The sequence below is a fragment of the Lontra canadensis genome, unplaced genomic scaffold, assembly GCF_010015895.1.
Source record: "Lontra canadensis isolate GAN:19392208 unplaced genomic scaffold, GSC_riverotter_1.0 scaffold23, whole genome shotgun sequence".
NCBI classification, from domain to species: domain Eukaryota; kingdom Metazoa; phylum Chordata; class Mammalia; order Carnivora; family Mustelidae; genus Lontra; species Lontra canadensis.
The window spans coordinates 10,265,506-10,291,024 of record NW_022631017.1 but is presented as its reverse complement, the minus strand read 5'-3'; the positions used below and the strand labels follow the sequence as shown (position 1 = coordinate 10,291,024).

At 52.8% G+C, this 25,519-nt stretch overlaps 1 protein-coding gene across 3 annotated transcripts in view; it reads right to left on the bottom strand.

Annotated features, from left to right (window-relative positions):
- Positions 1 to 1,612: 1,612 nt before the first annotated feature.
- The window catches only part of BTBD9 (BTB domain containing 9), a 411,577-nt gene continuing 387,670 nt past the window's right edge, over positions 1,613 to 25,519 (bottom strand). The window contains exons 10-12 of one of the 3 annotated variants that reach the window (XM_032862307.1): positions 19,304 to 19,382; positions 17,917 to 18,001; positions 17,188 to 17,213 (exon numbers count right to left, since the gene is read on the bottom strand). In XM_032862307.1, coding sequence (XP_032718198.1) covers positions 17,203 to 17,213; positions 17,917 to 18,001; positions 19,304 to 19,382 — 175 coding nt within the window. In that variant the 3' untranslated portion in view covers positions 17,188 to 17,202. Of the gene's footprint in view, positions 2,523 to 17,187; positions 17,214 to 17,860; positions 18,002 to 19,303; positions 19,383 to 25,519 lie in introns of those variants that run through there. The other 2 variants (XM_032862305.1, XM_032862306.1) reach the window with 2 other exon arrangements.

Sequence of the window (25,519 nt, the reverse complement as noted above, 5' to 3'; positions counted from 1 at the left end):
GGACCTGATGGACACAGCTGTGGGGTGGGAAGGAGGCCATGTCCCTGTCCTCCCTGCTGCCGCAGGCCAGTGCCACCACCTCATCTTCCCCTTCCTTTCCTTATCTGACAAACTCCCATCCCCTGAGACAGCCCTCAGGGCAAGTATGTGCAAGGAGAGCCGAGGAAAGGGATCCACAGGGGAGAGGAAGAGGCAGCCAGCTGCCGGCCGGGAGGCACCCACATGTGGGTCTGGTGCAGAAGCTTCTCGGCCTGTGACTCTTCGATGTGACACGGAGCTGCCAGACCTGGCCTGGTGGCGTGTGTGGTGGGCCCGTGGGACCAACGGTCTGGAGGTAGAGGACTGGAACTTTCCAGGTCCTCACCCGCCCACTCACCTCTTCCCAGGTCAGCAGTGCCAGCCAAGCCCAGGGACTCATCTCTGGACAGATGACCTCAAAGTTTAAAAAGAAACCCTTGAATGGAGACTTTCCAGGCGTCTGAACTCTGCACTCGCTGGCTTCTTGGCTCCTTCTGTTCCCTGCCGGGTAATGACTGCGCTGTGTAAGGAAGTGCCGAGTGGACAGGAATTCTTTCTGCTAATTGGTGACCGCGTCCTGGATGCTGACAACGGCAGTGGCCAAGTCATACAGCGCGGCCACCCATGGCGAGCGAGTGGCACTGCCATCTGTCATGGGAGCCTCCCGTCTCCTGTGAGATGCCTGGCACCCCTCAGGGGTTCCAACTGCCCCACACAGTGGGGAAGGGGTAAGATGAGTGAGCTGAGCTGATGGGCGGTGCTGTGGCTCCTCACCCTGCACCTCCCTCCCCCACTATCTCCTTCTGCTCCTGTTCAAACAGAAAGCCCACCTTCCGGCTTCATCCTATGGTTTGATGCCCCGCTGTTGTTCCCATAGTGAGAGATCACTCAAGACCGAGCTACGCTGGGGAGAGCATTTACTTAGAGGGGCTCTGTGTCCACCCGCAACCAGTGAGCGTTAAGACCCCAAAAGGAACCCCCTGTAAGCCCACCCTCCTCCAAGTGGGGGGTCACAGGGTATGCAGAGGACCTGAGCCTGCGTCTGGGGGACCAGGGGACAGCGGTGCTCAGCCTGGCGGGGCTCCGGAGGTGAGCGAACCCCAGACAGCAGGCTGAGCACGTTACAAAGGGTAGTTAGCGCCGGGCTGGAGAGCACTAAGGAAGGAGAGGGAGCGCAGCCCCATCAAGCCGCGGCAGTCAGAGATCGGCTCCATGAGGATGAGGAGAAAAGCTTCTTAGAACTACTTTTTCTTCTCAACCTTGGCCGAGTAGTCAGGTCTGGGGATGAAACACAGCAAAGACTGATCCGCCATGACCACCCTGCAAAGCCCCAGGAGCGTGCTGCTGACACTTGCCGGCACAGGGGACTACCGTCTCCACGGCTCGGCTTACTGGTGGTGATTCAGGGGCGGGCTCAGCCCTACTGGAAGCTGCTGTGGACTTACAGGTACATTTACAGACTCAGGAACAGGAAATTAGCAGGTGGCAAAAATAACCATTTCCTTGTCAGCCTCCCAAGCTTAAAGGCTGGGTACGTTTCAGGAATGACAGGTTAATAACTCAGGAATTCGAGTGATTATTAACTCCAGTGTCCTCGGATTGATTTGCTCATTGTGTATTTTTTTGAACTTCCTCAGAAGATTTTCCTTGTCAGCCCCGGTGCCATGACGAGCTGCATCTGTGCCTCATTCAGGAGCTGTGCACAGCCTTTCTCCGCTCCACCCCAGGCCTAACCGTTCAAAACTAAAGAAGGAAAATTATAGCATCAAAAGGGAATAAAACAAGTGATTTGCTGTTTGAGCATTTCAAAAAGATCTGGAACACCTATGATTCAGCAAATGGACAATAACTAAAAGAAAGAAAAAATCATTTAGTTGCCAGGGCAATGTGTTCCAGAAGAGTAAACACTCTACGGAAACCCACTTCCTAAAGGGTGCCCGGAGGTAATAAAGGCCTGATGCGTTCTCCTGAGCTTGGTGCCGTCGCAGCATTCCGACACCGGCCCGTCCACCGCGGCCTCTTTGCCCGGGTTAGATTAGAGAGGTAGGGTGTTAATGGTGGACTTGATGAAGATTGAAGACCCATTTTCTCCCCCTGGAGACCAGCCTGATTTGAACAAATTGAGAGGAGAACAAAGTGGCCCCTTTCTGTCCTTGGGAGAAAGCCTGTCCTGTGTCTGTTTTGCCAGCGCCGTCTGCTCCTCCCAGGAGGGGAGAGGGCCTGGCGACAGAGATCCCTCCCGGGAGGATGCCAGTCCTGGCCCCTGCCCTCAGGGCCCACCACATGCCTCCATGTCCGTGCCCCCTTTACTGGTGTTGCCGGTTGGGCGAGCGAGAGGCAGAGCGGGGGCTGGAAGGCAGGGAGCTGCCCCCGGGGGCCTGCAGGGCGTGGGGGTCGAGCTGCGGACCCGCCAGGCTGGGCTCCCCAGGCCCTGACTCCTCGCTGCTTTCCTCCTTCTGGCTGCTCTGCTGCTCCGGACATTCAAAGTGGACGCAGTGGAACACCTGGCAGGAGAGAGCAAAGGCCTCGTGAACACGGCGGGTGTTGCACCCAGGAGGCGGCCACGGGACAGCGACAAGGAGGTGGGACACTGCTCTCGGTCGGTTGGGACAGAAGTAAAGGGCTGATGGGCTATAGTCACAGGCAGTATGGGCATGGCTTCCCGTTCAGTGTCCTCACTGGTGGAACGCCTGGGGGCTCAGTCGGTGAAGCATCTGACTTCGGCTCAGGTCACGATCCCAGAGTCCTGGGATCAAGCCCCGCTCTGCCTGCCGCTTTGCCTACTTGTGCGCTCTTTCTCTGTCAAGTAAATAAATAAAATCTTTCTTTTAAATATTCTCACTGGATGATTCCATTCCCGGCTACTCTCGTCGCCCAAGCTCTTCCTTTTGAATGAGTGGATGAACCCTGCTTTTGGCAGTTGGGTTGCCGGCCAACAGGGTGGCTGTGGGGCAGCGGCACAGCTCTGCTGAAACCCTGCGCCGCGCTCCCTGTGGGTGAGCCGCGCCGTACGTGACTGATGGGTCAATAAAGCTGATAGTAAAAAATAACAGCCAGCAGGGCGTCACCCCAGGGGAGGACCAAGCTTGTCTCCAGGGGTCCAGGTGGGTCCCTCCCTCTCTGCCCCAACGGGGCCCTCGGGAAGGGAACGCCGCACCCTGACGTGGGCCGGGCGGGTCGGGGACGCACTGCTGGCGCAGGACAGCCAGCCCCCCTCGGGAGCCGCGAAGCACGGCCACAGCCGGGGAGTCCCTGGGCCAGCGCCTGGGCTCCTCGCTCAGGGCTGGGCCAGCGCCGGTGTGGACGGGGCACAGCTTGGATGCTAGGGGAGGCACCATGTGAGTGTGTGTGGGTGTGAGCCTGGCACGCTGGGCGGTGTGCAGGTCTCCACTGGTGTCAAGGACAGCCAGACGCTCAGCCAGAGCTGGGCCTTTAGGGAAGCGGGCCCGCCCCTCCCGGGCAGAAATTCCTTTCTCCACCAACACCCAGACCCTTCTGGGGTTGCAGCTCCCCAGGGCCCACCCCGACCCTCCTGGGCAGTGGTGGTCTTTGGTGTGGCGCTGGCCAAGCCACTTTCTGAGGAGCACGGTGGCAGTTTTAGGGGAATCCATTTTCAGATCCTCAGTGCCTGCACATGCTCAGACTGCCCGAGAACGTGACTGAATTCACAACCGCCCAGCTGCCCTCACTGGAGGGAAGCTGGCCCCGCGAGGGCGCAGCTCTGCCCAGGGAGAGGTTCCGAATTCAGAAGTGAGGTATACTCATGACTCATGTCATTTTTTAAACATAATTGAGATTTTTTCCAGAATTAAAACATCTTCAAGATACGCTGGCTAAAACCCAGTGTGAAGGGTTTGCATGATGACTTTCGGATTTGGTGTGCCTTATTCAATAAGTGGGTTAAAATCTATTTTAGTGAATCATGTCATCAAATATTTATTCCTAATAATTGGTTCCTCATCTTCCATCTTATAAAAATGTGTATTTTTAACCTCATATTTATAAAAATAATTGTATTTCAACTTCATATTTTACTTTTCAACCTTAAATATTCAGTGGGTTACTTATACTTTTCTTCCCAAGTTCTTCCAGGGGAGAAGCAAACAAAATGTTTGAAGGCCACTGCAGCTGCCCTTGGGAGACTCTAAGCTCTCAAGGGAGTGCTTTTTAAAGTGGATAGGCATGGCTTGGAGGAAAAGAGGGGCATTTTGGGGTTAGAAGTGTTCCAGGCAAGGGGAATAACTCGGATAAAGACTTTAGGAGGAAAGGGCCAGTGGTGTCCGAGGGAAAGATCCGACTCCACGGGGCTGGCGAGGTCTCTGCTGAGGAATATCCCAGAACCTGCTCATCGCGCGAACACAGACTGGGCACTTCCCACGGGGCTGCGCCTGTACCTCAGCTCCCATAACAAAGACTCTGGCCTCAAAAGTGCACATGCAGCTGACGGGTTGTGGGATGTGTGATTCATGCGGGCAGGGCGGCCCGCAGATGGAGGGTGGTGTGGTCAGCTCCAGGTCAACAGTACTGTCCTCAACGATGGGGGAGAGCTTTGGGCAGGAAGTCACAGAGGCCAAGAGGAGGAGCTAGAGTCCATGGGGTGACTCGGGAGAAACACATATCGACCTTGACTACTTGTTAGAGGTGAAGTTCGGCAAAGTGGGACAACTCTGGGATGAGCTAGCCCAAGAGGCTGTAGCCCAGGCAGCTGGGGGGCAGCGGGGCTGGGGTGCAGGAAGGGCCACACAGGCTCACTAGGGAAAGTGAGGGCTGTGAGGATGGGTCTGGCAGTGGTGGATCCCAGCAAGAGGCAGGGGCAGTGATCGGGAGGCTAGAAGCCTCAGCTGGAAGGGGGTTTAAGGGTGAGTTGCATTTCCCGAGGGGCCTGATGGTGCCAGAGAGTCTTAAATGAACTGGTGTGCTGGGCTGCTGATGGGACAATGGCGGGGGGACCGTCGGGGCAGAAACCCAGCCGCCGGACTACAGCCTCCAGGACGGACAGCAGATAGGGCGCTGGCTCTCCGACAGCTGATAGGGCACTACCTGATCCCAGGCTTTCTCCCTTTTGTCTCCAGGCTTCCGCTAAACAAGTGAGACAGAAGTGGTAGTGCTCTCAGTGAACTTGGTTTGTAGAGGTATCTGCCTGGCTGGTGGGACCCTGGAGCCTGCGTGGACAGACCATGTGGCCCAGGGGCATGGCACCTTCTGGCCCGTGAGGGTGGGACACACCAACTAGGGGCACCCAGCACTTCCAGGAAAACAGCCATCCCCCTGCCTGGCTCCCTTTATTCTGCGGGCCTGCTGGCAGGACAGGAGCTGCTCAGCTTTGGATCTGCCAGCGTGTGGGGAGTCTGCTCCTGGATAAGAGCCTGTCTGTAGCGCTAAAGGCCCTGGTAGCCTGGGAGTGGGCAGAACACAGAGCAGGGCTGGTGGGCACCTGCCCCTTTCCCTGAGGGACGTGGCGCAGCTGGAGCAGGGGTTGGGGTGGGGGGTAAAAAGAATTGTCCCTCCTTCGTCCCAGGGGCGCTGTGGCCTCCACAGCTCGAGCATGTGCACCATGCCCCACCCCCCCAACACACACGTGTGCACACACACACAACCTTCTACTGTAGAATCAGGCTCACAGAGGAGAAGACAAATGTGATGGCAGCTGTGAGACTGTAGTTAAAATACAAATTCTGTGCTTACCTTCCTGCATCACTATTTTCCCCCATTCCTACTTCATTTTTCTACCGCTGTTTCAAATGTCACATCTCAAACACTAATATGAAGACTCACGGAGGCCATGCGTCCTCAGGTCTGTCTTGTGCATTTTGGCAGAGCCGGGTTCTCTTAGAGGGAGCGGATTTCTCTCCTTGAAGCTTAGGCCGGCCCTGTTCTCGCCATGGTGCTTCCTGGGGTCCTCGAGGTGCCAAGTCACCCCCGTCCTCCTCCCTTTTCCTTTCTTCCCCTCCTCTCTGTTGGAGCACATCTCCCGTTTGGGCCCATCTGCAGGTGCTAACCCAGCAAGAGCCCGATGGGAGGGCCTTTTGTGATTCTGAACTGTCCGGGCCATCAGCTGTGACCTGTGCCATGAAGGGCAAACCTGAACATCTTCTGCGTGGTAGATATTAACCTCTTCTTCTCCAAGTTTAACATTCTTTAAGCTTTTCAAGTGACAAGAGCGCCCTTTGGCGGGTTAGTGATGGTCTCTGTGGCCTGAGGAGCACTCCTCTTCCTAAGTGTGGGTGGGGCTGCTGAGGGCACACTGGGCACCCCCCTCCAGAACACACCTCCGCTGCCTGGAATCCCACCCACACGTTCTCTCAAGCCTCTCCCTGGAGCTTCTCCTACGTAAGCCAACTGACATCCTGTTCTCTCTCAGTCCAGTCCGGTCACACTCTGTCCCCAGAGCCTGCGTCTCACCTACTGGAAGGGAAATGTGTGCATGCTGCACTACTGCCCCTTCCCCCTTTCTGACCCTGAGTCCGTACCCTGCACCATCACGCCCTCTAACCTGCAGCCCGTGCTCTTGGCCCAAAGCTCTCCAGAGGCTATTCCGCAGGCCTGATGCTGACCCATGCACTGACTGGTGACCTTTCCTCCACATGGTTTCCCTCCCTGTGTGCCTGCGAGCTTTTCAGTGCCCTGAATTTCCAGGCAAGATCTTGCCTCACAGGCCCTGTGAGGCTTCAGGCCTCCCGCCCCAGAGCCTGGCCCACTCCTGCCTCTGTCCTTCCAGCTTAGCAGCCCTGGGGCTCAAGAACCAAGGCATGGTTGTCCTTTCTCCCACGCAGGACTTGCACGGGAATAAACACATCCGTGTTTCAATTCTAGATTGAAAAATAAACTTAGAAAGCCTCTCTGTGGGGCCACACAGTATTGGCTGGCCATTCGGAGTATGCCTCTTATCTTAGAAAGCGTCCCATCAGCGTCCCTGGCCTGAGGGGCAGGGGCTCTGCTCCACATGGTGCTGGGAGAGCCCATGGGCACCTAAGAAATGCTCGCTGGCCTGCCTCCTGCTGCCCTCCTGCTGCTGCCATTCCCACTTCCAGCCTGCACATCTCTCTTCTCTAACTTGGGTGATGTGAACTGCACAACCATCTTTAGTTCATTTAACCAACCGGTTTTTTAAAGTAATAGTGCAAATGGCTGTTATCCCCCACATGCCTAGTGACAGTGACCGCAATCTCCACGGGCCATTTTCATGTTCTGCCATGGCTATTCCTTCTCCAGAGATCCCAGCCACTGCTCCCCTGCCGCCAGTGGCTGGCCCTTCCAACCAAGTTAGTGCAGACAGGAGGCCATGGACATCCGGCTGCTGGCTGCCTGGCCATGTCACCCTGTAGCCCCAGGATGGGTGTGCCTGGGACCAGACAGGAGGGACAGGGCTACCTCCATGCTAAGCTTCAGTCTGGGACCCAAGGGTGTCCCTAAAGGACCAATGAACTTCAGTGTGGGTTCCCTAAGCATCTCCGGAGAGCCAAGCAGGCTCTGCCAGATTCAAAGGCAACATACAGGAAACAGTTAATTTTAGTAAGTCACAAACTGTGCGGACGGTTCTAAGAGAAAAAGGGTGAGTTACAAATGGGAAGACGGGTCAGGGCTGGAGTCAACGAAGAGGTCAAATGTGCAGCGGGAGTTAGAATGAGCAGGCAGAGGGCAGGCAGAAGTCGGGATAAGAAGGGTGCCTCTGGGTACCAGGCAGAGAGGGCAGAGCAGGCCCTACATGTATGGAAGGAGTGGCTGAAGGAGGCGGGTGACTGGGGTGTGGAGGTCAGGAGGTCTGAGCACACTCATGCGTTCACTCCACAACATGTACGAGGTGCCCCTGCATGCCCACCACGTGGCTCCTGGTTCCTCAGAGGGGCACCATCAGGTAGGGACAGCAGAGACATTGTGGATGAGCAAGGGGCTCTGCGCCTACAGGGAGCCCTGAGGGCACAGAGGAGTGCCCAGGCAGCTGGGGGTGGGTAGTTGGGGGGGTGGGGGGTAGGGAATGGATGCTTCCTGGGGGAGGAGATGCCTGAGCTGAGTAGGGAAGCCTGGGGCAGCCAAGCAGGAAAGTCCAGAGGAGGGAGCCCTAGACGCAGCAGGAGAGGGGAGGCCCTTGGAGCTCTCCAGCGGAGGGTGATGAGGGAGAGAGCAGGAGGGTATGGGTGGGGGGCAGTGGGGGGCATGGCTCGGGGCAGCACTCTGAGGGGCTGGCCAGACCTGGGCAGGAGGCTAGAGGCTCCGGACAGAGGCGGCTCTTTAAAAATGACTCAATTAAAACTATTACAAAAGGAATACAAATAATAAAAACTGCTTAAAAGGGGGGAAAAGTGTCTAAAGGAAGAAGATAGGGACAAGAAACCCTTAAATCCTAAAACCCCCTGAGGTAGACTTCAGTGATTTGGGATAAACGGGAAAGAGTCATTTTTAAAGGGAAGAATAACCCAAATTGAGAAGAAACATGGTGAGACGGACACAGGAGAGAAAAGGGTCAGAAGCGATTGGAAAGATTCTCTGGAAGGACAGATGGCAGCTGGCCATGCTACAGAAGGGGGCAGCAGCGGGGTCCTGGGGGGTGGGGGGTGGGGAGCTCTAGGCTTAGCCAGCTTCCAAGGGCCTGTCCTTGCCTTCAGATCCTTTCCCTGTTTTTGTTTTTTAAACTTCAAGCGCCCCACGGACCACAAACCTGGACCAGGCGTTGAGCAGGGGAGATGGGGCGCAGGGGCGCCCCTGCTGGTATGAGTTTACTTCTCTGCAGAGGAGGCAAGGGCAGTGCGCCCAAGGTCCCAGGAGTGAGTGGTGGGATTCAACCTCAAGGGCCGAGCGGCTCCTAAGCCTGCTCCCCTTTCTGGAGAACAGTGGGCTGGCCCTGAACCCAACATAGCACAAGGCCAACGGCCAGCCAGGCCCCAGGCCCGGGTGCCTCACCACCATCACCTCGTACAGGCCTGGGAACCTGGGCACCCAGAGAGGGGCCCGACTCTTCTTGGGAGCAGGGGTGGAGAGTGAGCCTGTTGGGGGGAAACTGGCTCCTTCCCTGATGCGGCCTCGAACCCTCTGCTGAAGTGCCCAAGGCAAGAGAGGCTGCAGGGCCTCTGCTCTGTTCGCAGGGAGACCAGGGGAGACCGGGGAGACCAGGAAGACCGGGGTAGACTGGGGGGTCCAGGCTGCCCTCCGGAGTGGACACCCTGCAGGCCCTGCCCTCAAGCTCCTCTGCCTCCCTCTAGAGGGAACAGCCAGATCCTGGGTTTCTCTTTGCTCAGAAGCTCCTGTCATTCCATTGCTTTCCCACGAACCTTCCCAAGACTGCAATACCCCTCGGAAAGGATGTGACCAAAAGCGAATGAGGCGTTCAGGGCAGAGTCATACTACTGATTTATGCAAAACCATTACCGCGGCCACCACATCATTTTCCCGGCCCCTTTTCGGCAATCATGTATCCCATTAGCCTGTTTGATTGCCGCTGCTCACAAAGGGGCACCTTCGCTGAACCAGCTTCAACGGCCGCCGGATCTATCCCCAGAGAGGAGCTGGCTAATTTGGAAGGTAGTCGTGTGTATGAGTCCGACCCAGCCTGAGTCACTATCCGGGTGTCCTTTTTTGTAGCTGCTGTTTATTATCACTTCGCCTTTCCTCTCCGGGAGCCATAATTCTCGACACGTTTGAGAGAGTCTGGGGCATTCTTGTCTCCGGGAGCCACCTGGAAAGGATGCGCACAGACGCGCGGGCCTCTGCTCGGGGCTCAGGCTAGTGGCTCGGCCAGCTGCAGGCCATGCCTTCTTTCATTACTGGGCCTCCCCAAGCACGGCGTGCGCCACAGAGCTTCAAGGCCCTCAGACGCACAGAAGCCCCGGCTTGTTTTCCCAGGCTGTGCTGAGTCCGCCGTGAACGGTAGCAAAAATGGGGAAAATTTAATAAATGTTGATCCATGGCTCTACCTTGCTTTTCTGGTTTCTCCTGAGTAATTTTCCCCGACTGCTTTCATGCCAGCCGATACAAATAGCATTCCTGACCCAAGCTTTCAACTTAGATTTCCAAGGTGACATATCTTGGTAAAATAGATAACCGCCTCTCAGGGATATCTGCCCGTAAGTCAGGCACAAAGACGAGACTTCTGGGCGATACCACTCTGGAGCCCGTCCGCTTCCTGGTGTCTGTGGCGGCGGCACCTGCACCCACTCCACGGTCAGCAAGTGCTCACGGATCCCAATGCCAGTGACAATGAACATCTTTCTTACACCTACCACGGGAGCACTGCATAGGCGTCTCTCTTGCAGGGACGTTTCACTTTTTGTTCCTCTGAAATTTAAGTCCAAGTTTCTCCAGCAAAACACCCCTTTTTATAAGCAAAAGCTCTATGTTCATCTGAACAGCCCAAAACCTGGTTTTCCGTTAAGAAAACTTTTGTTAATGGGAGACATTTCCAGATTGTGAACAATACTTTTTCAGTATTGCTTAGGGGTGATACGATGCCCAAACTGTTTTGCACAACTATCTAATCCTAACAGGTATAGGAATATGATTCCTGGTAACATTGCTTAGGTATGGCAAGTTCTTAAACTTTCCAATTCTACTTTCCCATATTCACATAGGCCAGGGCTCCCACAGATCCCTGGAACCTTACGGCTTGGAAGGTTCTAGAAAAAGAGCCTTTTTAATACATTATCGCCCCAGGTAGCCCTGCAATCTCTGGTTACCATATTTTTCTGTGTGCACACTCCAGAGTTCCAGGGAGAACAGTTTACTCTCTCATCGTCATTACTCTGGCCCTGGAGTGTTAGAGGTATCTTTTTTATTTTGGGGAAAAAAAAAAGACTAAGAAACGAAAAAGGGGAAATGTTCCAGTTCCCAGGTAGAACCTGGTAGGTGTGGCCTTGCCAAGGCCCCCTTCCTGCTGGATAGGGCGTCAAGTAGCCTGACTGTGCCCCCTCAGGTTGGAAGGCCAGCACATAGAGCCCCAGCTGCCCATGTCCTAGACTTGCCCAGAGCTATGGGCCAGCCGTTCTCCAAGGTCATGGGGATTATAGCCTGGTGCAATCTTCCACTCTCCCTCATTCCTCAGATGCAAGTTGTCATAGAGGGTTCCCAAGAGCTTATTTCCCTCAGAACCCTGCACTAAAGCTCTGGCCCTTGGTCTGATTTATGGAGGGGCTACCCTGTGGGGGACAGGGCTGGGTGCAAGGACACGAAGATACCAGGACACCATCTCCATCCTCAAGAAGTGCCGTGTAGGGGCGCCTGGGTGGCTCAGTGGGTTAAGCCTCTGCTTTCGGCTCAGGTCATGATCTCAGGGTCCTGGGATCGAGCCCCGCTTCGGGCTCTCTGCTCAGCAGGGAGCCTGCTTCCCTTCCTCTCTCTCTGCCTGCCTCTCCATCTACTTGTGATCTCTGTCTGTCAAATAAATAAATAATAATCTTAAAAAAAAAAAAAAAAAGAAGTGCCGTGTAGTGAGGGACCTGGGCAAAGGCTCTGCAAACTCACAGGTGCCAGCCAGGCTGACCTGTCCGTGCCAATGCCCTACTATTCCTGTGCTTGTCTTGTCTCTGGCCCACACCCAATCCTGCCCTCTGCCTTGCATACACCCCACAGGGCATCCGGGTGCCGTCGGAAGCCTGGTTTGCACTGGTAATTTCTCCTCCTGAGCACGTTTGATTTCGGAACCTCCCTTCGCCATCACTGCTATGTGACATCCCCTGGAGGGCCAGGATCCCCCTCCCTGGCAGAAGTGGCAGCTTGAGGTCAGGAGCTCTCTGAGGGAGAGGCTCACTGGTCCATTTGCTCTGTCATCTCTTGGAGTCTCTGCCTCGGGATGTTTGCTTCAGGCCTGGTGCAGACTGCGCAGGAATTCGGGCCTAGAGAGCCAGCCTATGGCTGCGTTGGGGGCCCCCTGCCTTTGGGGGCTTAGAGCACAGCCTCTAGAGGATGCTACAAGGGGAAGACCCGGGGCAGCCAGGGAGGGTGCGATCAGACCTGGTGGGGGTGTCTGGAAAACAATTACCACCAGGCCAGGAAGGAGTTTTTTGTTTTTTTTTTTTTTGTTTTTTTTTTTTTTTTTTAAACAACAACAACAAAATGAGTCCCTTTCCTTGTTTTTGTGTTTTTTTTCTTCACTTGAGCCACATGTTGCTATGGGAATGAGGATGGCACTGGGACCCACAGACACTCACTGGACTGACAGATGCCTGTAAATAAATTCTGCCTCACTCTGGGCTCCGCGCTGAGTGGTCCTGGAGGGCAGCTCAAGCAGCCACTTGCAGACTCTCTGTCCTGCTGCTGCAGGCTTGTGCAGACCCTTCGGTGGCCAGCCCACGCACCGCACGTCCCCTGCATGAGTGTGGAGGAGTCTGCCACCGCCCCCCATCTCGTCCATGTCTCTCCAGTCCCAAGGGCCAGGCTCCTGTGGTCTATTTTATAGATGAGGAGGTCTCCTCCTCAGGCCCGGCCCCTGCATTGGTCTACATCCGCTGGGCTGTTGGGCTCTAGTTTGGACGGCTTGCTCTTCACCTGGCTGATGGCCACCAGCTCTAAGCCAGGCCCTGCCTTCGTTTTTCTCCCAGATCTGGCGTGGGCTGGTGCCTGAAGTGTGCCCACAGGAGCCATGTGCTTACCACATCTGATTGTGCTGGGCAGAGCTGGGCTCATTTCTGGGGCTCTACTATTACTTAGTGTGTCCTTTTGGGAGACAGTGCAGTCTGGATATTTTCAGAGACCGACTGCCGGGATTCAAATCCTGACCGGCACTCGCCAGCAGGGTGACCTTGGGCAAAATACTTAACATCGCTCAGCTCTAGCTTCCTCATCAAATTTTCCTTTTTGCTTAGGACATTTTTACTGGGGAAACCACGCCCTAAAAATGCATGAAATGTAAACGCGCAGCTTGCTGAATAATTACAGGGTGAACGCCACGTAGATTCCACCAGGGTCAACAACCCAGAACACTGCCAGTGTCCCTCAGTCCCTCCATGAGGACGGCCCTTCCTGACCCGAGCCTCCCCACCCCGAGGAAACCACAGTTCTGGCTTTAATAATAATTATTCCTTCGCTTTTTTTTTTTTTTTTTGAAGAAAAGTTTCACCACCCGTGTCCACATCCTTGTATATGACAGCTTACTTGCGCCTGTTTTTGACGTTACATGAATATAATCCTACTCTCTGTGCTCTTCTGTGCCTGGCTTCTTTGCTTCGACATGCTGTGATTGGATGACAGCATGGGTGACGGTCCAGTGAGGCTTGGCTTTTCCATTCTCCCCGGACGGATGACTGGGAGGTGTCCTGCTTGGGTCTCGTAGGAACAGTGCTGCTGGGAGCGTCTTCACTCTTGTACCCGGAGCACGTGTGAGAGCTTCTTGAGAAAATACCCACAGGCGTCAGATGCTTCATCTTAGGGTAGGCGCACACATGTCCGACCTTCGATCTTACCAAACTCCTCTCTCTGGCAACGACCGCAGTTTATACTCCCTCAGTGCTAGAGGCGAAGGGCTGTCCGTCATCCTTAAAAAGTGGGTGAGAGTAGATTCTCCTTCACATCTGCCGAGTGGACAGTGTAATTAGCCTCAGTACTGAGCACAGTAACTGCTCAGTAAATACGAGCTGCTACTATAATTTGCAGTAAGAACAATCGTTACTATGAGAGTCTTCAACCGGGACCTGCGGAGGCATGTGGCGTATTTGCCCTTCCGCTTACCAAAGTGTCTGCTTTCAGCAGCTCTTCAGGGTGGCTGCAGGAGGTCTACCTCCGGAGTGACGCGGGCTCTTGATGGGGAGAAGCAGGAGCACTAAGTCCTTGCCTTTGGTGGCTGAGGATGCACGAGGGAGGGATGGACGGACAGACGGAACGTTTCATTTTCTCCCTCAGCTGACAGGCTCTCCATGCATATGAGCACGGGGCCCACACAAGGTGCTTGGACACACAGTTAATAGGATACAGCCTCTGTCCTTAGCTACACACATCTGGTAGGTAGAAAGGAACCCTGAGAGCAGCTGACAGGCAGCCCGGCCATGCCCTCCGCAGCTTTGCTTACTGACTGGGCAGAGGCTCTCACGTTCCACTGTCCCCGGTTCTCGCGAATGGACCACAGTCTTTCTAGATACAGATAGCTCGTTTTTCCCACAGTCTTTTTGCTCCGCCAGGGGCTGTCTGTGTCCCTGAGCTCTGCCTACTGAAAATTCATTCCAGAACTTGCTCTCAAAACCAGGCATCCAGGAAAGCCATTAAAAAAAACAAAACAAAAAAAAAAACCAAAACAGGTGTAACTTCTGTTCCTTTAATCCATGGACTGCTTTTCAGAGGTCCCTGGAAGGATCCTGTTTGGACCCATCTGATCTCCAGGGATGGCGGTGTGAGGCTCTGCTACCATCATTACTGAAATGGAAACCAAGGGGCCTGTTCGGGGCGCGCATCCCAGCCAGCACGGCTCGGCGGCAGTCACCAGAGCGGCAGCTTCGGGTTGGCCAAGGCGCGTGGGGCGCTGTCCATGGGCCCCGGTTCTACCCTTTGTCAGACAAGAGAGGCTTGGAGAGAGGAGCACCGTCTGCCTCCAGGGCACTCAGAGCTGATGAGCGGTCGAGGCCGATGGGCCGCCGCACTGGCATGAGCACGCCATCGCCAGCCGGGCACCGGGACCAGCGTCACGTGCCCGAGGAAGCAGCCAAGGAGGACCTTGCTGGCTGCCGGCCCCGGGGACAGTTGGATAATTGGAAGCAACCAAAGGGGAGCAGGACGAGAGGGCGGCTGTGCTGAAAGACACGTGTCTGCCATCTAGTGCTAAGCGTGACAGGGAGACAAAGGAGACCCTGTGAGCGCACAGAAGACATGCAAGAGAGGCATCCGAGGGTAAAGGAGAGGAGCCCAAGCCGTGTGAGAGGCGCGCCCGGCACAGGGGAGACTGCAGAGCGGAGGATGACAAAGCACACGCTGTGGGGAAGAGAGGAAAATGTTCTCGGGAGCGAAGATAAATGGCAAGGGTGATGCCAAGTACACAAGGGCAGGAGGTCACTGAAGGAAGTGGAGGAGGCTGTGAGGTAAGCATTAGGGAAATTTATTGACAGGAGTCGTAAATGTAGCTAAAAAATTAAATGAATTCCTCGCTGCTGCGCTCACAAAGGAAGATGAGAGACAGATGCCAGCAGCAGACAGACACTTCCCAGAGGACAGGGATGAAATGCTGCAGGAAATCAGAAGCGTGCCAAAACAGGTTATCAAGAAATCTGAAGCTCCACGGTGGCTGACACTGCTGTCACCCGAATGCCCCACAGCAGGGAGGCCTGGAGACCAGCACTTGGCGACCGCAGGTGGGCCTCGCACGCAGGAAGGCCTGGCCACAGGGGCAGGACACACACGTCTACACTGGGCAAGGAATCCCAGGTTTAGCTTGGGGGGAGGCGGGGTTCTGCTAGTCCAGCAGCAGGAGGGATGTGGATGTCGGGGTGGTTTCCAGTCCCACAGCAGCCGGAAGCCCCCCTCCCAGGGACACACTGCGCTGGCATTTTCCATGCTCTGCCCAAACCGCCCAACCACCACCCCCTGGAATGCTCCTCAAGTCACAGGCACCTCTGAGCGATGCTCCCTCTGCCATCCCCTGCCTGACTTCCTCTCAGGAAGGGGCAGCAGCTGCAGAAAACAATCTTCTGCGGGGGGAGGGGGGGGAAGCAAAGGTATTCACCCACATTTCTCTTTCCATTATCCACACATGCTAAAAGCCAGTCCCAGCTGCACTTCTTGAAATTTCCAAAAGCCTCTGGTAACACTCAGTCTCTAAAGGTCCTGGCTCTAACTAAAGGGAGGCCACGGACATCACCTGGCAAACAAGCAGTGACAGGCTGAGGAAACCCCGCCTCTCCCTCTACCACCCTCACCTGTGAGAAAGCAGCACCCTGACTCTAATATTCTGATTGACGGCGGGGTTCTGGCTTCTGTGGGACTCGGGATGGGGCTTGTCCAGACCCCCGGCCATTTTCATTTCCTGACTGTGCCCCCAGCCTCCTTTCCCTGGCTGTCTGGGCCATCTGAGCTCTTCCCTGGGGCTGCCTTCCCCAGGAGTCCTGCTGGACCAACCTCAGTCACTCCTCTTCCCTTAGTGCAGCCTGGTCTCTCTCACCTCTGAACATCACCACACTGATGTGTACACATTCCCGCTGTTCTCGAAGACACGTGATGCTGTGTCCAAAACGAAGCCCCAGAAAGCGGCCCATGGAGAAAAGAGTGCGGTCTTTGAGAGTCCACTGCATTCTTGATTCCCAGGGAGACTCAGCACTTTTGTACCTTCTTATGTGCTCTGAGAGAGACAGTATGTGGGTCCTGCCTTTTGACCCCATTCATTATTTATTTTATGACTTAAGAGGTTCCCCAGTTGGCAATACCACACTGAGGATCGTGAGCCAAATGCAACAGATCACCGATTAATTAGCGGCGTACTAGTCAACCCATTCAAACAGGCTGGTCAGTGGGGTTGGATCTCCCCACACAGTTCAGGAAGCTCATCTGTACTCTCACTTCAGGGTTCTGTAATGGGAAACTGTTCTTTATAAGGTCACTGAGGGGATAGGGTCGGGGCTAAACTCTGGGAGACACTCATCAGACTCACCCCACTCACTCCTTGGCCTTCTCTGACCCAGAATTCCTTCCGCTGGAATACCTAACTGCAGAATCCCACAGAGGAATTAAAGACAGAACTGCTTGGGTTTTTTGGATGTATTACATAAGAAATAAGTGACTGCAAATGAAAAATACTCAGTTTTACGTTGATTTAGTATTATGGAAAGATAAATTGTTTTCTGATTTGGTACATAATAAACATGTAACAATGTAAGTTTAAGTGGTAAGAAAAATTGGGATTTCTAGGCAAAAAATATGCTGAGTAACGTATGGAATTGCTGAATCACTATATTGTACTTCTAAAACTAATATAAAACTTTATGTTAACTATATGGGAATTAAAACTTTTAAAAAAGAAAAAAATATTTTAAAATATGATATTTGGTTTGGGGCTCAAATATATATTAAAATACAGATTCAAATATACTTTTATTGCCTCATCAAAGAAAAGGGTGCTTTTTATGACCTGATGTATAGAGTTCTTTAATTTTGTGCTTTAAGAAAAATCTCAATTTGTTTACTTTTTTAATTTTCAGATTTGTGAAATAAAGAGGTAAGAGAGAAAGTTTCAAGCTTCTGTTTATCAGCTCTTCCCTGCAAGAAACACATTGTAGGCATGTATCATTTTTGTTCTAAAAGAATAAAAAGGCAAAATGAATATAAATTATCACAATATTTTCACTTTTTAAAATGCGTTCTTAAGTACCAGAAACACCTTGACGTGCTCTGGAGAATTCTGATTTAACAAACACAATGCACCAACCGGGCCAGCTATGTAATATGCAGGGCTCAGCACAAAATGAAAATGTAGAGCCTCTTATTCAAAAAGCAGGAAAAAAGCTTTTTCTTTCCTCCCACAGTTTCTCTCCTGACCTGACACAGGCTTTTCCTTTGTTACTTCCTGTTGCAATCCCTTGGCCAGGGGAACTCCTGAAGCCAGGTCAGACCCTCACAGGTGCCCGGGCCCTATCCTATGATGCAGGTGAAATTCATACTAGACGTGGACCCTCCCTGCAAACGTGCTAGGCCCCCACGGGGAGTGGAGGGTGGGTGGCTGAGAACCTGTCCTGGGAAGGCCAGAGGGGCCTGTGTTCGAGCTGAGGCTCGCAGCCCCAGGTGAATGCTCCATCGTCCCAAGCAGCTGCCCTTACAAGAACAAAGGGATAGGTCAAATTGTGAAGCACTCGAGATGGTACTGGTGAGCATTAAACCCCAAGCACAGAGCCCTTTTCTGGGTGTGGAGCCCCACGCAACTGCTCTGGTCACATGCCCAGGAAGCCAGCCCCGGACAGATCTGAGAAAGAGCAGCTTAAGGGGAAGCTGCAGAGCGGTTACCATTTTGTTGCCTTTCATTTCCCATTTCAGTCTTATGGTTCCTTATGATTCCTGTCTTTAACCAGCAGTCCTTCAGAGGTTCACACTAAACACACACGAGCATAAAAAGCAAGGGCGTGATCAGCAGATGAAGTCAACAGCGTGGCCATACACTAGACACCACCATCCAGCCACCAGTGCTCACTCAACACCCACTCAAAGAACAGAAAAGGTAAGCAGTCACCCTACTGTGTTGACTGACACTGGCCTCACCTTAAATGGTGTGCGTGAATGCCCAGGTGCCTCCATGAGCACAACGGAAAGCCACACTGTGGAGGGGAGGGCAGTCCAGGTGCGCCTGGCTCAGTCCTGGTTTATTCTGGCTGTCCCGGTATAATTAGTCATGGCGGCCTCCCTCACACTCAGGTGTCCTGGTTTCTCTATTCACTAAGGGCACTGTCTTCTCCTTTCTTTTTTCTTCATTTATTTTTTATGTTTTAAAAAGATTTTATTTATTTACTTATTAGAGAGATAGCACGTGCAAGTGTAAGCAGGGAGACGGGCTGAGGGAGAGGGAGAGAGAGAATCTCAAGCAGGCTCTATGCCCAGTGTGGAGCCTGACATGGGGCTCAATCCCACGACCCTGACATCCTGACCAGAGCCGAAATCAAGAGTCAGATGCTTCCTCAACTGAGCCACCCAGGCAGCCCCTGTCCTCTGTTTTCTGAACCAGAGGAACCCAGTGCATTTCTCTGGGGCATTTACATTCCAGAGAAAACAGCATGGCAATGTTTGAGGATCAGGCCTTTAACCTGACTGCTATCCTGATTGTGGGTGCTCAAAATGGGAGAAAAAACCAGCCACTCTTCCCTCATGAAATCCCAAAGTGAAGGAACACCTACAAACGGTGTGGTCCCTTGGAACAATCTGGGCTTGGGTGCCAGGGGAGGAACAGGCCCATTCATAAGCATTTCTGTGCAGCCTAGCATAGGACAGAACAGACAGAAAACCAGCAACTGTCTGCCATGGTGGCTCCTGTGGGGCTGAGGTTCCTTAAACACCATGTTCAGAGGGCCAAGGGACCTCTGGAATAGCTGTCGTCTGGGAAAACGGACGACTCTGTGGACAGGGCATGTGACCTCTCAAGGTCTCTGTGGTGGCCAATTCCACAAGGAGGCTGGTGGGAGTAAGCAAAGCCACAGGAGTTGGCTTTCATTTCCTAGTGAAGAGCCATCTAGAAATGATAATGATATCCCCACTGTGCAAGAGCAGGACTTTCTTGTGTACCAGGCTCTCTGAACAACAGCCCATTAGCAGGGAGAACAAACAGTTCTACTTAGCTCAGGATGTAGCATTTACCTGTACGTCAGGAAACAGCACAGCATCGCTCATGAATGGAGACCCTTACCTCATTTGCTGTGTTGTGTGTTCCCACGATTCGGATGAAGGAGGCGGGCTGTCTCTCAAAAGTTACAGACTGCCAGGACCTGTGAGAGGAAGCACAACCGTGTGTCTGGTTAGACGGTACTATTAACCCAGCCAACAGTGCCGGTGGGGGGTTAGATGTTGAGGGCTCCTGCCTTCCATCCTCAGGAGGCCTGCAGTGTAGGACAGTTGGGGGAATGGAACGGGATGCCACCTCATGTGTGTCTGAGAGAGGCGGTCAGTACCTAGCATCCCCACTCAGAGTACTCCTACCTTCTGTCAAGGCAACTGGGATTCTAACAAAGCTCGCCATCAACAGGCACAGAGTACAGTCCAAGTCCACGCTGAGACACGAGGGTAGCCAAAGAGAAAAGTGATCAAGGTCGGTGGGGTTCATCCAATACATTTCCTCATCTGTGAAATGGGCCCACCTCAGGGGCTGTTGGCTGAGGGGGCACGCCTCTAAGAGGTATGGGGGCTTCTGGGAGGAGTTTTGAACCAGGGCAGGAAGTTGACGGGGCAGGGCAGGAAAGGAGAGGGAGAAGTAGGGGTCACTCTGTGCCATGTGAAACCCAAGGCTCTTCTGTCTGAACACTGCCCCATGCAGATGATGGCACCTGGGGAAGGAGAGGCTGTTTCTCCATAGGCCTCCCCGACCTCCTCTTTCCTGCTTCCAAATGTACCCCCCCACCACCCCTCGCCCCCGCCCCAGGGCTTACTCTCAGCACCAGCCAGACTCTGGGTGGGCTCAAAAACCAGCTCATTTAAAGCCCAGCAAGCAGGCCCTAAAGAGCCCCGGAGAGGAGGAGCTCTGCTCTTGGTTTAATGCTCACAGCTCATCAGAATGCGCTGGAGGAGAGCACGGCACCCACGACTATAAACTCCAATAATATTTTCTGTAATAAATGTGAGGAGTTCACAGTTGTTGCCATCCCTCCTCCGCTCACACAGTGGAAATGCCAGCTGCTGGGAAGCTGTTTCCTGTAATTGTCTAATTACCAAGTACCGCTACCAAAGAAAATATATGTATTTGTGGTTTGTTTTTTCCCCCTTTGGTTTCAGGTGTTCCATCTTCTCTCTCACGATGAGCCTCCCACTGAGATTGAATCACTGCTGCCTGGACACCCAGGCCCCTTAAGGTCATTAAAAAGTCATTACCGTCCTGTGTGCAAAGTCTGTGCCTCTGAAAGCAGTTTTCTGGAAACAGCACAAGAAAAATCACTCTCTTTGTAAAAATGCTATTATTCATACATGAAGGTGATGCCATCTGACCAGCCCCAGAGCCTGCACTCTTGGCCAATTTTCTCGGCGGGGGATTATCTTGCTCCCAGGCCCACACAGCTCCCTTGGGGCATCTGCAGGGTGGGATGCAGCCTGTGGGTGGGGCCAGACCTACAAGGGTGGCCCTGTGGTGCTTTCAGCCCTGGGCCTGTGCTCCCACATGCCTGTCACTTCTGAGACAAGCTGTATGGCTGACAGGCATCCTTCCTCTGGCAGGTCAAAGGAAGTGAGGGGTCCACGCTGCGTGGGGCAGCAGACACCCATCCCAACTCCTATCGGAAGTGATGGCACACACCAGGGCTGGGCCACAGCCTGTGTCTCATACCAGCCCTCTAGGAAAGGGAGGCATAGCCAGGACAAGTGACAGCAGCTACTGACAACTATCATGTTCAAGTCAGCTTCACAAAAAGGACTGGGGTGCAGAGGGGCTGGGTGCAGAAGAGGTAAAGACTGTGTTCTTAAGATTTCTAGCTGCATGCCTGTCCAGAAAATCTTCAACTGCCTCTGGATGTGGAGGTAGAACTTGGCACTTGTAAGCTCATGATCCTCAACTACATGCTCCTGGCTCTGAGAGCACAGGCAGATCCAAATTACGCCTCCTGAGGTCCAACCCCTGATCCCCCCACACCACGGCAGGGAACCCAAGGCAATGAAGGAAGAGAGGTCTGGCCAGGAGTGGCTTTAGGCAGAGCCAGGCTCCTGCCGCGGGCTTGGGGATCAAGCACCTCAGCCCCTCGTCTGGGCCCGGAGAAGGGGGCTGGCAGGGCAGCAGCCTGAGCAGGAGGGAGCGTTTGTGGAGTAATAGGATCAGAAGGCCTCAATTTAATACCGATCCTCCATTACACGGCATTAATAGCTAATCACATTAGAGTTCATTTTCACTAACATAGCCTGAGAGTTGAAAGATGATTTCATTTTCAGCAAAACCGGATACCAACCCTAAAACAAAATATCAGTAGGAAGGGACGTTGGTTAGGATGAGGTAATGGGCATCTCTCCCTCCCCAAATATCAGATCCCATTTGCCCTCAACTTCTTCCAAACAACTTTAAGTGCTGCTTAACAGGGAAATGGTAAGGTGGCACTAGAAGTCCACTTTGGGGCCACATACACAATCACTGTGTGACTTGATCTCCGGGCGCCAGGAAACCACTGCCACTGTTCAGTCCCTGCGAGGCTCCACTGATATTTTTATTGAGTTTTCCTGAGAACTGTATCCCTCGTTGCCAAGTACCCTGAGTCTCTTCCTTAGTAGGTAACAAGCCCAGGAAGACGAAGGAGCCTCAAGGGTACACACCAACCTGGCTCACAGCCAAGACTGGGTGATGGGAGGAAGGAACAGGAGCAACGGGTGTCAACAATGCGTGTGGCCTCTGCTTTGAGCACTTGGGACAAAAGAGAAAGCCCCACCCTGGACTGAAGTCCCAAGGCTGGCCCTGGAGGCTGGGCTCACCTCTCCTGAACTCCAGTCTCTTCTGTCCAATGCTGGTCACCAAAGAGCAGCTCGAGGGAGGTCCCATGTGCGGGAGATTGTAAATACGTATCTAAACACAGATGTGTTCAGAGAGGGTTATCTATAGGCATGTTTGCCAAGATATTGATCAAGACTTTAGCAAGGGAGGGAAGAATTTCCAGAGCAGTCTACTAGACTTTTGTATCTTTCTGTGCTGTCTGCATTTGGTAGAATGTACATGTAAGCATTTTTAAAAAGCACCTATCTTGCCTACTGCTCAAGGCTTTAATATAGATCATGAACTTGAGTGGTTTGGCACATTGGTTGACACCACAGGCTCTGGGTTAGAATCTCCATTTTGCCCCTTTCCCAGCTCTGTGACCTGACGCAAGCTGTTTAACCTCTCTGGGCTTCAGTCTCCTCATCTGTAAAATGAAGATAATAAAAATATCTAACTTTCTTTTGGCGACAATTAGATACATGAACAAATATAAAACATCTAGAACAAGTGCTAAGTGCTAAAGAAACACTGATGGTATTGTTATTACAAGTACCATTCAGCCAAATGAGTCTGGATAAGACACACTGCTTCCCAGGCCTCATCTGTGAGGCAAGTTGGCTAGTATTGTGATTTACCGACTACAGCAGGGCTTCCCAGGGACGCCCAAGACACTCCCATCAGCACCCATCTCTTGGAGGCAGACAAGGGAGCTGGGCTTTGGAGAATTAAGCAAGCATTTATTCAACATACTCCTGAGCCTGGCACACCGGTGTGATGCGGAATCCGTGTAGGACATAGCGCTTGCCCTTCAAGGCTCATAGTCCCTCTGGGGAGAACAGCTAACCTTCCACGATCTGAGTACAGAACAGTGTCAACAGTACCTTGGTTGCGTTCCAAAGCTTCCCTGTGACTGGTTGGTTGAAGCTTGGAAGCAATTTTTCTGGAGAAAAGAGTTATAAATTTTGATTGGGTTGACACTCATAAAACTCAATTTAACCCGTAATGAGGCTGAAACACACACACACACAAATTTTATATATATATATATATATATATATAGCTTTAAAAAAAGGAAATGATGTCGTTGCCATGGTGGTAATTAAACAAGGCAGGAAAACAAGAGCTTACTTAGGAACAGTCTCTCTAAAGGGGCTGCTGCAGGAATGAGGATTAAGTACTGTCATGGGCAGAAAATCGGGGGCTTGTGCCTGGAATAGGGTAGGTGGTCTGTTAAGGAGTGAAAAAGTGGGCCGGGAGCCTTCCTAACAGCGTCTTCCATCTGCACACTACTGTGGGGCTTGCAAAGTGCTTCATCAGGCTAGGTTCCCAGCAATCTGTCTGGTAGCTGGGCAGCCTGCTAGAATCCCATTTCTGAGGTGAGACATTGAGGCAGAAAGAGAAACCATCTGCCCACATTCCAGCGCCGCCCAGTGTCAAGATTTCGTGACTGTTGGTGTTCTTTGCACCCAAGGGCACAGGGAGGACTTTCCGATGGAGGGGCTGGGGCACCCAGCCTGGGTCCCAGGGTTTTACACCACCTCACTTCCATGCTGGCATCATGACACTGGGCAGGAGTGACACACGCGAGCGGATCACAAGCCGACCCCTGGCATGCCAGCCCCTGAAGCCTCAGGTCCCTGTGTGCAAGGGGGTTGAAGTGGTTGTGGGGATTCAATGAGCAAACCGTGCTTGCCGTGGGGTAACCTGCACGCCGGCTACGGTTCTGTCTTTACAGTCACACGTAGGCAAAAGTGGAGAAGAGGCTCAGCGGGTGTTCCCTCTCTCCACACAGGCAGCTTAGAGAGACGGAAAACACATAAGGTTGTATTAAAAAAGCAAATTAGGGGACAACACGTACAACGTGGAACCACACAACACACACACACACACACACACAGCCACACGTTACTCATGAAAACACACATGCTCACAAAATGTGTTTAAATATTCTGGAAGATGTGCTGAACTCATGACAGTGGTTGTCTCTGAGGAGAGGGTGAGGAATTGGTTTGCTGATGGAGAACAAAGGAGGCTTCAACATTAACTGGAATGTTTTATTTCTTTGATTAAAATAAAAAAGACGAAGCGTACGTGGAAAATATTAACTACAGTCAATTCTGGGGATGAGTATGTGAGTGAATGTTAGAACACATCTTATTCTTTCCTGCATTTTAAACAGTTCTTGACATAAATTAAAAAAGAGGGAGAAGAAGGCATTAAAACGGTGTCTGTGTTTATGTGAGAAAGAATTTGGCAGGGGTGGCATTAACCAAACCGCCCATGTGGAAGTTAGGGGCCCCTAGATGGGCACGTGGATTTGCCAGGTGGCATCGCCAGCTCGGGACCAATGCATCTCTATAGAAGTGAGCAGAGGACAGGGGACCTGCTGACTGGGGGAGGGGTGCAGTCACCCCTCTGCAGGGCTTGTGTAGAGTGGATCTGGTGACAAGGGGTCCCGGAGGAAGGCAGGCAGCGGGGCTTGGCTGAGATTGGCTTTCCATCCTAAGCCTCGTCCTGCCTTCTCTGGGGATCCTGTAGATCCTGCACCAAGAGTGCCTAAGCTTTTTGGTTCTGGAAAATCATGGGACTCGGCTGCTGATGCTATAAAGAGAATGCCAGTGTCAGAATTTTTCTGGAGCAAACCTGGTGAACACTGGGGAGATGGCCAAAGCCAGACTGGCAGTTAAACGGGGCAAACTGAACACATGGGTTAAATCTTTGCTCCCTCCACTAAAAGGAAATCTAATATATGCTTCATATCAAATATATGTGTTCTAATACACACACAGACACACACCCCAAGCAGATTCACACTATGTGACCCTCGAAGGGCTCATAGTCTTCAGTCACCAGTCACCTTGGAAGGTTGGGGTGTACAGGGGCTGAACTATGAGGACTGGTTGAAAGCAGGTGAAAAGAACAGATGAACCCCCCACATATCCCCTCTCTTTCTTCCAACACATTGGGAATAAGCCCTCTCCTGTCTCAACAGGAGACAGGGATTTCACTTGGGAATCCTTGAACAGAGAGGGTCTACTCTGGGGGCACCAGGCACAGCAGAGGGTGGGAACATGTTGGGGCTGAGAGCATAGAATTACACAGAAGTGAGTATCACAGATGGTGAGATTTCCAGTTCTTAGCCCTCCTTTGGCTTTCAGACCACTATGATCCAGGCTTAATCCCCAGGCAAGAAGACTGGAGGATCCCTCTGAGGACTCTGACCAGCCCACCAGGAAAGACCGAGAGATACTGATCCACCTTCTTGCTCTTTGTCTCTCCAGTCTGGGTTCCATAAATATTTATCCAGTGCTTACTATGGAGTGGGCCCTGTTTTAGGCTCTGCCCTCAAGAAGCTTACATTCCAGTGGGAGAGAGGGACAAAAAATATAGGGCTAAGTAGACAAATACGGCAGTGTAAGTAGATTGAGACAGGCACACTGCTTCCAGATACTGCTTCAGGAGGTT